This window comes from Plodia interpunctella, chromosome 27 (assembly GCF_027563975.2).
Source record: "Plodia interpunctella isolate USDA-ARS_2022_Savannah chromosome 27, ilPloInte3.2, whole genome shotgun sequence".
NCBI classification, from domain to species: Eukaryota; Metazoa; Arthropoda; class Insecta; order Lepidoptera; family Pyralidae; genus Plodia; species Plodia interpunctella.
In genome coordinates, this window is record NC_071320.1 from 3,191,348 (window position 1) to 3,203,887 (window position 12,540).

At 33.7% G+C, this 12,540-nt stretch overlaps 2 protein-coding genes and 1 long non-coding RNA gene across 4 annotated transcripts; all 3 read left to right on the forward strand.

Moving 5' to 3' along the window:
* The first annotated feature begins 1,885 nt into the window (after positions 1-1,885).
* LOC128681534 (uncharacterized) lies at positions 1,886-4,021 on the forward strand. Its single transcript, XR_008406021.2, has 3 exons — positions 1,886-2,457; positions 3,615-3,669; positions 3,935-4,021. It is a non-coding gene; the product is annotated as an uncharacterized LOC128681534 (long non-coding RNA).
* Positions 4,022-7,177: 3,156 nt separating this feature from the next.
* On the forward strand, positions 7,178-9,618 carry LOC128681533 (uncharacterized protein). Of its 2 annotated transcripts, none has more exons than XM_053765513.1 (3): positions 7,178-7,333; positions 8,896-9,018; positions 9,291-9,618. In XM_053765513.1, exons 2-3 carry the CDS (start codon positions 8,896-8,898, stop codon positions 9,360-9,362), a joined length of 195 nt encoding a protein of 64 aa, XP_053621488.1. In that variant the 5' UTR covers positions 7,178-7,333; the 3' UTR covers positions 9,363-9,618. The 2 variants fall into 2 exon arrangements, with proteins under 2 accessions (XP_053621488.1, XP_053621489.1); XM_053765514.1 differs by having other exon boundaries at positions 7,192-7,333; positions 8,861-9,018.
* Positions 9,619-10,069: 451 nt separating this feature from the next.
* On the forward strand, positions 10,070-11,846 carry LOC128681532 (uncharacterized). The gene is made up of 2 exons (XM_053765512.1): positions 10,070-11,404; positions 11,723-11,846. The coding sequence occupies exons 1-2, from the start codon at positions 10,348-10,350 to the stop codon at positions 11,806-11,808; spliced, it is 1,143 nt and encodes a 380-aa protein (XP_053621487.1). The 5' UTR covers positions 10,070-10,347; the 3' UTR covers positions 11,809-11,846.
* The last annotated feature ends 694 nt before the right edge of the window (positions 11,847-12,540 follow it).

A 12,540-nucleotide genomic window follows, 5' to 3' on the forward strand; every position in this document is an offset into this window, starting at 1 on the left:
TTATCTTGAAAATTGTATTAAGTCCCCCTTTTGAAGTGGTTGAGGGTTAATTTTCAGAAAAATCTGAAACACGTATTCATTAATTTGTTGTAAACAACTAAAATCCAAATTTTCAAGTCACTAACTTCAACGGTGTAGAAATTTCATATAAACGTTTTTCACCCTTTTCACCCCCTTCGGGGTGGAATTTCCAAAAATCCTCTCTTACTTAATCTCTCTTACCTACAATCCCCAGGGAACGAACATTCCAAATTTCAGCTTCCTTCGCCCAGTAGTTTCGGCTATACGTTATCTGTCAGTCAGTCATTCAGTCACTCAGTAACGCAAGAGTTTTATATATATATAGATTTTACTCACCTTGGTATATATGCTAGACAAATACCAGGATCGATGGGTTCCATACAGAGGTCCCCTACAAAAAATAATCTGGTTTAATCACAATAAACTACCTATTTTCATACTTAATGTTGATTTGGTTGAAAATAAATGAAATATTATTTCAAACCCTATAAGTACATTTTAAAATTTATTATAAACATTTATTAACTACATAAACTAATTTCGTAAAAAGACTATTTTAATTTATACTGGTGTAAAACCATAAATAAAGACATGGTAACATTTTTTACACTATAAGAAAAGATGCAGTTTATATAAATTGACAGACAATGCTTAACATTAAGTCATACCCATGGAATTAGTTGGTACTCCGACGAAGTACTTACGAAATCCATGGTCATACCAATTGTGTAAATGTATTTTTGAATGCAATAAATAAATAATTAATGACCGATGTACACAGACGACTGCGTAACATAACGTGCGGGATTTTTGTATGAATTCATATGTAAATATGTTATGTTTTTCACTACTACGCATTCAATACAAAACGCGCAGTTTGATATCCATTTGCTCTAAAATTTCATGACATAAATTATCCTAATGATAGGTATTTACGCATAACTAAGTAAATATATTTATTACATATCAGCTTACGCACATTTTTTAAGCATATTTATGTGGAAGCATAACATTCGAAACTTTTTATTATATAGATATGTAATCACAAAACAATTTGGAACACTCACATGCTTTTATGTATGTCACAAGTAACTTAACAATAAACAGATTTTGTCAAAATGTTTTGCAATATACAAATTATATTTAATTTGTAAGTTTTTAGCAAGAATAAGTTTAATTTAGTTACCTTTAATTTTATCATAGTTATAGATAAAATGTAAATTCTAATAATAAAGTATATTTTTATATATAACATAGATTAATTTGTATTACTTATACGAAAGAGAATATGCCAAAACCAAGTTCATAAAAATAATCGTTATGCTTAAATAGTATTTATGCGAAATTACTATAAAATATGCCAACCTCTAGTATTATTAGAAAGGGGATCCTAAAACGCACGCGCACGTGTTTCACAGTTGGTATGCTACTAACATAATAACAAGAATATAATCACTTACAATTTTCGGCATTACTGCCATAAATCAATACGAATAGAGAAAATATTAAAAATGGCGACATGACTTAATGTCTGGAACGATTTTCTGAATAAACCAATCAGCCTTTTTTATATTAAAATGGTAAATTAAAAATCGTATAAGTACCTAATTTACATGTACGTTGTGCGTATTGTTAAAATAAATCAATTACCTACAGTGCAAAATAACTATAATTTTGATATAAATATTATTAAATACGCAAATTGATATTGATAACGAAAATACGTTTTGTATGTAAAAATCATGTTTATATTATTGAAAAAAAAAAAACAATTTTCGCATTCGGTATCGCTTCCGATTTTTTACTCAATATCACTTTAATTAATCAATTTGAAATTATTGATATGTAATAATGTAACCTTAAATACTACGTACAGTCGACAGCACATGAAGTTACCCAGCATGAACCACTATGGAGCGGTAATAGCGGCTAGATTGCAATTAATTTAGGAAGGTTGAAATTGACTGTACATATTTTCTGTTTCATATTTTAAATCACTAAATAGCAAAACAATGTTATATTTGGAACACTAAATTATGCTTAGATCTATGAAACTACGCTGGCTACGGATGTTGATAAGAGTTTTTTTTATAGATAGAGTGGTTCAAGAGACTTGTTTTGCATAATTTATTATGGTTTTAAACCGGGACTAGCCGCTAGTTAATTATAATTTATGTCGTCAATATTATTAATTTACCACTTTACATAAACGACAATTTACATTATTTCATAATGTACGGATAAAAATTGCATGAAATATTAAATTAGCATACTTATTTATCAAATTAAGTGTACAATTTTCAATTTTAACAATGAATATAAAAGGCGTTTTTGTTTTATTGTATTTGGAAAGTGATACGATCGCTATGTCGTCATTTTTTTTATTTTCTCTAATCGTTCTTATATGCGGTACCAGCGCACAGCCCAGTAATAGTTGTGATTATCCTTTTATAATTCTGACTGAGCCCTCAGAAGTCCTACCACGAAACTAACAAACACGTGGCGCGTTACTAAAACCCCTTCCACACGACCCAATTTTACTCCCAATTTGATTAGATTGACAATCAAATTGGGTCGTGTGGATGGAAGTATGAAATTCAAGGTCATTGGGTGGTCGGTATCGCCCGATTTGGGATTGCTCAGTCAAATACTGAAATTGGCAATTTTGCCGTGTACGTGTGGACGGACGATCAGATTGTACCCAATTCAATCGGCAATCAAATTGGGCAATCAGATTGTATCGTCTGGAAGGGGTTTAACGTCTAAATGCTGTCTCTTTCTCCCATATCTCGAGCGCATCGTGTAAAAAGAGAAAACTTGTGGCCACAATGACATGCTACGTGTTTTACGTTTCATAGTAGCCCCCAGTTTCTGATAGCTCCTATTTTCAACACCTCTCTCTAAAACTAATCGTTTCCGGTTGTATTCGCTGCTCCGAAGCCCCGAGTCAATTTTACCTTTGAGTTTTGAATAATTGGCTGTTATTTTACGACCCTGCCGTTATACTTTGTTTAACACTGGTGTACAATTTTTATTCAAGTCGCCCAAAGGCGAAGACTTTGTCATGACTTTACCTACTACCTACCGCCATCTAGTGGCAAGTAGACGCATACACACTTGTGAACTCAAATTGCCAACCAGTATGCAGGTTTCCTCGCGATATTTTCCTTCATCGTAAGCAAGTGGTGAAAACTATTATACATGAATCCGATTGGTACTCAAACTCATGTGGCACGAGTAGGATTCGTACCTGGGACCTTTCGATCATAGGCGAACGGTCTTAACCACTAGACCACAACCGCTTCAAACTAAGGTAGGTAATGTAGAACCAGAGTCTGAAACGGTTCTCCGACAATTGCTTCGTCTACGAATGTTTCGTCGACAGAATGTTTCGACATCGGTCGTTTTAACGACAGAACTCTTAATCTACGACCAATATCGCCGACAGAATAGAGGAGACATTCTGTCGGCGAATCGTTCGTAGATGAAGGGTTCTGTCGTTCACGTATAGTGTCGTTTTCGTAGCCGAAGCAATTGTCGGAAAACCGCTCGTAGAACCATCGTGTCTTTTACATCTGGTTACCCTGTTTAAGGGGGTGTCTGCTTTCTTCCCATTGACACTGGATTATGCAAGATGATAATACCTAGGTGAGTAAAATCCATATCCATGCTAATATTGTACAAATTGCGAAGGTATGTCTGTCTATCTAAATATCTAAAATATATTAGACCATATGTTGAAGATTTCAGAGACAGAAAAATCGAGAGTGTTCTTGGAGTTATGTTTGGAAAATGTGTGTTCAGGTATTTGGATACCGTCAGCTCTGTTCTTGCAGATGAGATGGATGCCAGCGACTTCGGGGTCGGGTGTTTCTCTTTTTTTTAAATTAATTTTTTTTCTTATGCGTTTCAGATATGCTTATGACACGAAGACTCAACGATGCGAGTATTTCGTCTATGGAGGATGCGGGGGCAATAATAATAACTTCGAAACCCTGGCGCAGTGTCAGTTTAACTGTGAATTAGATCCGATAAGATCTTTTGGAACCACGGACGATAGGTAGTACGGTAAAGCCAGCTGTTTACCCGCGACTTCGTCAGTGTAATAGTTACTTCTGAGAGCATAATAGTAGTGACTTATTAAAACTTATCTGATTTGTTCCTTTATTTATTCGTTACCAAATGCCCAAAATAATAATATAGGTATCGGCCGAAACTTGGTTCAGTAATGGCGCGAAACCGCTCCGGTTCCAGTTCTGGTTTTGGTATTGGTTCTGGTTTCAGTTCCGGTTCTGGTTCCGGTTCCGGTTCCGGTTCCGATTCCGGTTCCGGTTCTGGTTCCGAGACCGGATTTGGTTCCGGTTCCGGTTCTGGTTCCGAGACCGGATTTGGTTCCGGTTCCGGTTCCAGATCCGGTTTCGGTTCCGGAATGTATTTTTATTTTATTTATGTGTTTTCAAATATTAAAATCTTTTCCATATTAAGGCGTGCGACGGGTCCTTGTCAATCTGTAAAACTTTTTTCTATTGCTCTCTTACGTCTAGAAATTGCGTACCTAATTTAAAATAATCGATTCGTTGTTTATAATCAGCATATTATGCCCGCATCGTTTCAGAGAATTTATTGATGCACAAAGATTGTACTTTAATCAAAATTTTGTTAAAAACATATGTCAAAGATGATTGGATTGTGTATAGTATTTTTTGTTATCATGAACACTACATATGCTACCAGAATTCCCCCGAGTATGTATATTTCTATATACCTTTATGTATTTTTCTTCTTGACGTATATAATATTATTCATGTCGTTTTCCTCATTAGGTATATTAGGCAGAAAGAGACGGAAGTATGTAACAGGAAGCCGATGAAGCGTTAATTAGTTAAAATTTCAGATCATACACAAAAACATATTGAATGACAAAAAAAAATAATTTGAATGTAGATGGACGTACAATGATGGAATAAAAATGGTATCAATACTTACATAGGTATATAACAAAGTCTCTTCCCACTGTCTGTCTGTCTCTATGTACTTAAGTATGCTTCTTTAAAACTACGAAACATAAAACAAAAAGCTAAATACAGTATTTGTATTTTCATGTGGCACGAGTAGGATTCGAACCTGTGACCTTTCGATCCACAACCGGGCGTCTTAACCATTACACCACCACGGCTTCAATTCATTTAGCATAACGTCACTAATTACAAAATCATTTGAAATTCCAGCAAGATGTTATAAAGATGTATCCACACAAGATTGCTTTCAATATTCTTACAAGTAAGTCTTGACAATTCAATTCGATCCCGGTTGAAATTCGCAATCGTCTCATCAAATTGTGTAACTATTAAATTAAAAAACAATGTTGCAATGCGATTGGTTGGCGAAATGTGTAGGTACCTACACGCGCTCCAGTCAAAGACAAAGACGGCTAGCGTACCGACATGAGATAGAAAACCTGGAGTTATATGGAAGTAAGTTAAGTTGTATGGAAACCTTCTAAGGTTTCCATACATCTTATTGGCTCGTTTAAAATTCCACTTTGGATTCTTTATCTTAGGATGATGATAATATGATTGGCATCATTAATTTACGTCAAAATTTTACTTAAACCCATGGAATTAGTAGGTACTGTTGTACGAAGTACTTACTAAATCCACGCTTACACCCTACTGCCGACTTCCAAAGCGGGGTTGAAGAAACTTCATCGCAGCCTTTTTTCCGAAGAGGTCTTATAGGTCTCATACAAGGCGACAGATTGAGTACAAAGTGATAGGCACAAGGTGATAGACAAAATTTACACTAACATACACAGTCCCATAATTTCTCTTGAATATCCAATATCCAATACGCACTCTTTCTTAAATGAGCGAAACGAATTTCGCAATACCTATAAAAGGTGACTAAGTTATAAGCACTAATTGTAATTAATTTAAGATCATTGTAATACTTGGTTAGCGAATAAACAATATGAATATGAACGAAAGATATATGACGAAGTTTATAGTTTTCTTAGTCTTCGATCCAGAAAACCTATCACGAAACATATTTAAACACCGTAGCAAGTAACTCACGGGCACATGCTGTCTCTTTTTCTCATATCTAGTACGCATCGTGTAAAAAAAAGAGAGAACGTGTGTACGCAATGACGTGCTACGTGTTTTATGCTTCATGATAGGCCCCAGTATGGAGCATAGAAGTTTATGATTCTGAATGAATGCAATGGTATCATCCCTGAGAAAGAACGGTATCTGAATGTTTTCCCGGTTACTTCAGTCCAAGGTCCGCTCTCGTACTGTTTCGTCTCCACTTCACACAGCGTCTGCATCACTAGTTGTCAGACCATTATCACGCAACGTCCTTGACGACATCAAGCATTATATAAGGCACTTAAAAAATATTTCAGGTATTATGCCGACATGAGCGAGGGGAAGTGCCATAAATTCACGTCGGGTGGGTGTGGGGGCGACCAGAAAGGCAACAGCTTCCCCGATTGGACGAGCTGCATGAACACCTGTTTTAATTACCCCACCGGGCCCAAATATGACTGGTGGGATATCATTGATGAAGAATAAATTATAAAAATGTCTATTTTTTCTTTCTGTAACCCGTAGGTATGCTTTGTTACGTTGTTACGACCTCTGTGGCCTAATAATCATTATGCCGACTGCTACAGTGTGGAGGTCCCGAGTTCGATTCCCGGCCATGTCAAGATGGAAAATAACATTTTCCAGATTTACCTGGATCTTTGATGTTTATTTTATGTAAGTAGGTAGGTATATTATGTAGTGTTATAAAATGTAGTATTTGTATTTAGTATTTTTATAGAGTATTTTTTAGTATTTTTATTATTTTATACGTGTGGAAAAACCCTCGTCTCATCTATTCAAGCACAGGAAGCCTGGCCAGGCCAAGGACAAGTATGGACTATTTTCATTCGATTTTTAAATTTATTCATTAAGACATTATTATTTTCAAAATTGTGCACACATTTTTATAGAAATTTAATTTATCCTTGTCTAATGTGTTTTAGTCTTAGGTTTTAGTGGCAGCGTAAGTGGCAACCGCACCCCCCATTAATCCATAAATGAAATGGCTGAAAGCAAATGAATGGTTTTGCTCCATTCCTCAAACATCTATCAACGTCAGCAATGACAATTCCTTTCCTTTTTTTAATCCTCTGTCATGTCATCCATCCGCTTTACCGTCATCACATCACACGAAAAAGGCGTAAAAGTCTGCAATTAATTTGAGAAATTTGTTGTAATTCCCTAAGAGTAATTGCTATTTTGCTTAACGGTTATATCTGAAGGTAAGCTGATATCTTTAATTTCGTAATTTACTTTTAGTTATCAGTCATATTGAAAGTTTTAATATCTTTGAGGTTATGCTAAACGATAATGTGAAAAACAATAATAATACGCACTGATTCAGAGCCGTAGATTGTAAAGAGTAATCTACAGTTAAAGCGGAGTGCAAAAATATATATCCATAGTGTTATTTTCAATAAATAAATCTATGAAATAAAATAACACAATGGTACATATTTTACCAACAACTGGACAAAGAAGGTTAATATAGTTAGAGTAATTGTTAGTTTTTGATGTTATCCGTTCCAACATGGCATCATGTGATGTTTTCCTTTGTTATGGTAAGCTCTAATCATCAGAGTTAGTGATATGCCATGGAAAAAAATAGAAATTTCACCGGAATAGTCTGAAGAAAGTTATCAAAAATTTCCAAGAATATATCCTGACTGTTTACAAGTGTTCTTGAAAATTTCGAGAGTTGCACATGACTAGAGCTTATTTATTTATTTATTTATTTATTTTATTTGTAATAAGCCCTTAAGTTAATTTACATCCTAAAAAATTAAAAAAAGAATTTGTTGCACCAAATTATAGCTATTTTGTTGCACCATCTGGACAAAGATAAAAGTTACTGTAATCTAAATTTAACATTGATGCTGATATAATAATATATATAATACCATAAAACAATAGGATGATTAAAAAATCTTCTCCCCACACCACAGGTCTTAGAGATTTCTTTTGAAATAAATGAAATCTACAAAACAAGAGACAAGAGCACTACGCTCTTGTCTTTACCTACTCTGTGTATTGTATACTGTTTTACTGTACTTAAAGAAATAAAGCTAACTTAATTGTTTCTAAAGTGCAGAACATTATATTATTTTTATGCTAATAATGATAATACTAATGATTCAGACATTGTTTTTCATCATATTATGACTTGTGTTTAAGTAGATATTCACATTCATGCAAATTTTCTTAGCATGCACTTACTAAATATTACTTGCATTAGTAAACGCTGAGAATAATTTGCACATCTTTTGGAAGGCCATGTCCGAAGTTACTTGATTGCACTTTGAGTGCCACCAAAACATTATCTTACCAGATTTTGTGAAGAATACCACTATTTTAGTGCTCATATTTTTATTTTCAAATTTTGTAATAACTGTTTACATATGGACCATAATGAGGTTTAAAAACTATTATATTGAAATTTTGTTTTCGAGTTTCTACATAAAAAGAACCTTGCATGCTCTTCCAGGATGTGTTCTAACCATTTACTAAATTTAATGAAAAATTATCAAGTAGATTTTGTAACAAACTCCATCAAAACTTTTGCATTTATAAATCTCTAACTCTTGTCTTTGTGCATTCCCAATTCTCCGGGGCTGTGAGAGCCAGTGCCAGAAAGATTTGTAGGTTCATCTGTGATTTTACAACTTACTCATTTATAAATATTTGCAGGATATTTCTCAAATTTCTTTGTAATGAAATAATTCTTTAAAAATTAATTAATTTCCTATCAGTTTAAAGAAGAAATTACAGCAAGTGATTGTTATAGATGTCAGGCCGAGAGGGAGGTAAGAAGAAACCCTTAAAAGCACCCAAAAAAGAAAACAAAGAGTTGGACGACGATGACCTGGCACACAAGCAGAAGCTCAAGGAACAACAGAAGGCTTTGCAGGTATTGGCGTAAATTGGTTTACTAACTAAACTTTGTGTGATAGTGGAGTGGCTCAATCCATGACTCACCTTTTGTCTTACCCAAGCTGTCCCTTCTCCTGCTCCATAAAAGATCTGAATGATTGCAATGTAGAATTACTAACTAACCTACCTAATTTATCAGCTATTTCGACTTGAAAAGTTTAAGAACGCCTACGTGTGTTGCCTAATAGAATTAATAAACTATTTTTTAATTTGAATTGATTTACCTATTTAACCTATTTACTGTTTCAGGAAGCGAAAGCCAAAGCGTCCCAAAAGGGCCCTCTAACTCAAGGTGGCATCAAGAAATCTGGGAAAAAGTGACAAAACACTGTTATCTTTAACAATTAACTTATAAGTTACTTTCGATATAAGGGTTCAGAAGATCTTTGTTAATTTCTATGGCTGTATCGATATTCATATCTTTGCTGAAATGAAAATTATGAATTTATAAACCAATTTTGCAAGGGAATTTCCCATTCTGCCAAATAAAAATTGACTAAATAAAATCTTGGCTTATTCAGCGTTTTGTAAACCTTCGTAAATGCATTTATTATAAATAAAGCAGTCTACAACTAAATTTATCTTATTTTTCATTTCATGAATCATTCAATTTAGTTCATTTTTGTTTTATATAAATAAAAAAAGTTTCTCTTGTCATGTTGTGATTCACACTTGACATTTATTTACGCGCCCTTTTGTTTCAAATTGTCAATTGAAATTAACAGGCAGGCAGACACCTGGCGCCAAGTTTAAAATATTTTAGGCTTTTAATTTTTGTTAAACCATTGTATAAAGAAACGTTTACTGGTAAGTTACATTTAATTTATATAGAACTACCAATAGAAAGTAACTTAGAATTTAGTTAACATCTTTGCGGCAATAAACCCCAAGGAAATTGAGGTCCATTCTCGCTAACCTTTTTCTGTTAAGAAATTATTGTAATAGCATTCAATATAGTACCGGCACCGGAGTAATAGGGCTATTGGCAAATCTATGCGTTCTCATATCTGTTTAGCCGTTTTATGTGCACCCAGAATCCACATTCAGAATATGATCACAATGTCGCTTCTTCCTCTATAATATAATATTGCCAAACACGCAAATAAAGGCAGAAATGTAACTCTTTTAACCTTGATCTAGTCTAGGTATATTCTAGGTATTTGTCTGTGAAGAACCTACGCTTTAGAATTTTCATTTGATTATGGATGCTGACACTTCTAGGTTTTGAAGAAATAGATATATAGGTACACAATATACATACAGTACCTAGGTATGTTATTTTTTCAGATCACTATAAAATATAACAATGGAAAATTCAATGCAGGATATTACTAGTATCGATTCTCACGATAAAATGGTCAATATGATCGTAACATTTAGTAATAATAATAATTGTACCAACGCAGCTAGCTCTAAGGAAACCACATTAAACATACATGAAAATAAGAACCCATATTTTGATTTTGATAAAGTACCTAATGTTGATATGTCTGGTTTTCAAGAATTTGATCAAGTATTAAGCAAGTACAGAGAAGAAAAAGTTTTTGATTATAATACACAATTACAAAGGACAATTGAAACAAACAGTGCTGAATTCCTTGAAATAAGTATTGCTGAAAATGTTAACAAAACTAGGACTTTTCATGACATGTATCGAGAGTACTTAAAAAATTGTATTGGATATGATGAAAGCCACTTCGAAACTATTAAAACAGAATTACCAGATATTATTTCTCTCAGTGAAGATAATTTACAAGCACTAGATGATCAATGTGTAGACTTAGACGATATATCACTTGCTTCAAACAATATTTTTACGTTTGAAAACTCAGAATTTACAAATATAGAAATAGAGATCGATGATAATAAAGTGGCTGATAGTTCTGAAGTATTACGTAATATAAACTCGGATGCTAATGATTTTCAAGATCAATTAACTAACAATGAGTACAGATGTACCGAGGAACCAAATAAAAATGATGAAGTAGATATAGACAATAATTCTGATTGTAGTTACCATTCTTCTGATTTCGAAGTTATCACTGAAGAAGAAGCGAAAATGGATGGTCTGATCTTGAATTTTAGAAATGACAATAAAGAACATATTTGTAATACGAATGACGCAAATTTTATTGAAATGTACCTCCCTCATGCTCACGATGAAGTATACAGAGATCACAAAATACCAGAAGGGGAGGATTTTTACAATTTGTTTCGTGGCCTTAACGCTCCAGCCAATGTGCCTGATATCTTCTTAGAAAATAAGTCTGTAATGCCCACACAATGTATGAGCGTGGAGAAGGAAGCGTTAGGATTCGATTTGAGAATTTTGAATAAAGATACCGTTGTGATTGATGAAGGACGTAAGTTCTATTACAAATTTATTGCTTAGCAGGCTCTATCCATTTGTTTACCAAAATATTTTTTATATCTAAAGTAGAAAATAGAAATATATTTATTTGTAGTATAAAAAATAATTACCATTAACAGCAGCAACAAAAAGGTATTAATTACAGATATTGATCATCTGGTCACGCGGAGCCATGACGATGATTTTTAGCAATACGTACTAAATAATCTGGCATTATATATATTTTTAATGTGTTATTACTGATTATGAAATTACACAACGGCAGAATATTGTAGTTTGTTGATTTTTATAGATTTTCTGCAAATTTCAGATCAAGAAGAAGCGAAAGAAACTGCCAGGAAGATCTTGGAGGCCTACGGCAATAACAACAGGCGACGCAGTCGTAAATTTTTGTAGCCTTTATTTTCTGCAATAAACATTTTTTTATTATTCTACATGGGTAGCAGTTTATCTTGATCTTGTTCCGTGAGGAGCTAAATCCTTAGCTTGTTCCTAAATCGGCAATTCAAATGACCATCAAACCGTCACGTTATGTCGCACAGCTCGAACGTGTTAAAGAAATGAACGTGTTAAAGGAAAAGTTGTCACAAAAAATGTTTTACGACGGTAAAAAAGTTAATCTCAAATACAATAATTAAGCTTTGTAAAATATAACTTGAGTTATATGACCGCAGGATGAACCTTCGAAACGAGAGCGACAAAGACAGATGTATTACTTTCACACTTGATAGAACTTTATTTGATAGAACGTTATATTTTACCATTGTACCTAACAATTTTTATATATTTTACCATGAAATTGGTATTCATTCCATGTATTTTACAAAGTACCTATATCTGGGTTTAAAATATATTTACATCTCTCATGATAGGTAAGTAGGTCCTTATTACCCTCAAATGGGACTTGTAGGTGACCAATTAACGCTCTAGGGTAATAATGTAGCTAGAAAAGCCCTGAGGCGGTAAGTAATTTAATAAAAACACTTCACTCTTTCAAAAAGTTCGCGTACATCTAACCATCATACTGGCAATAGACATCATGCATTCAGCCCAATGACCAAAGAGGTCGCTTTTCAGCCTTGTCTTCGTATAATAGTTATCAAATTTTATATAGGTATCGAACGGCGA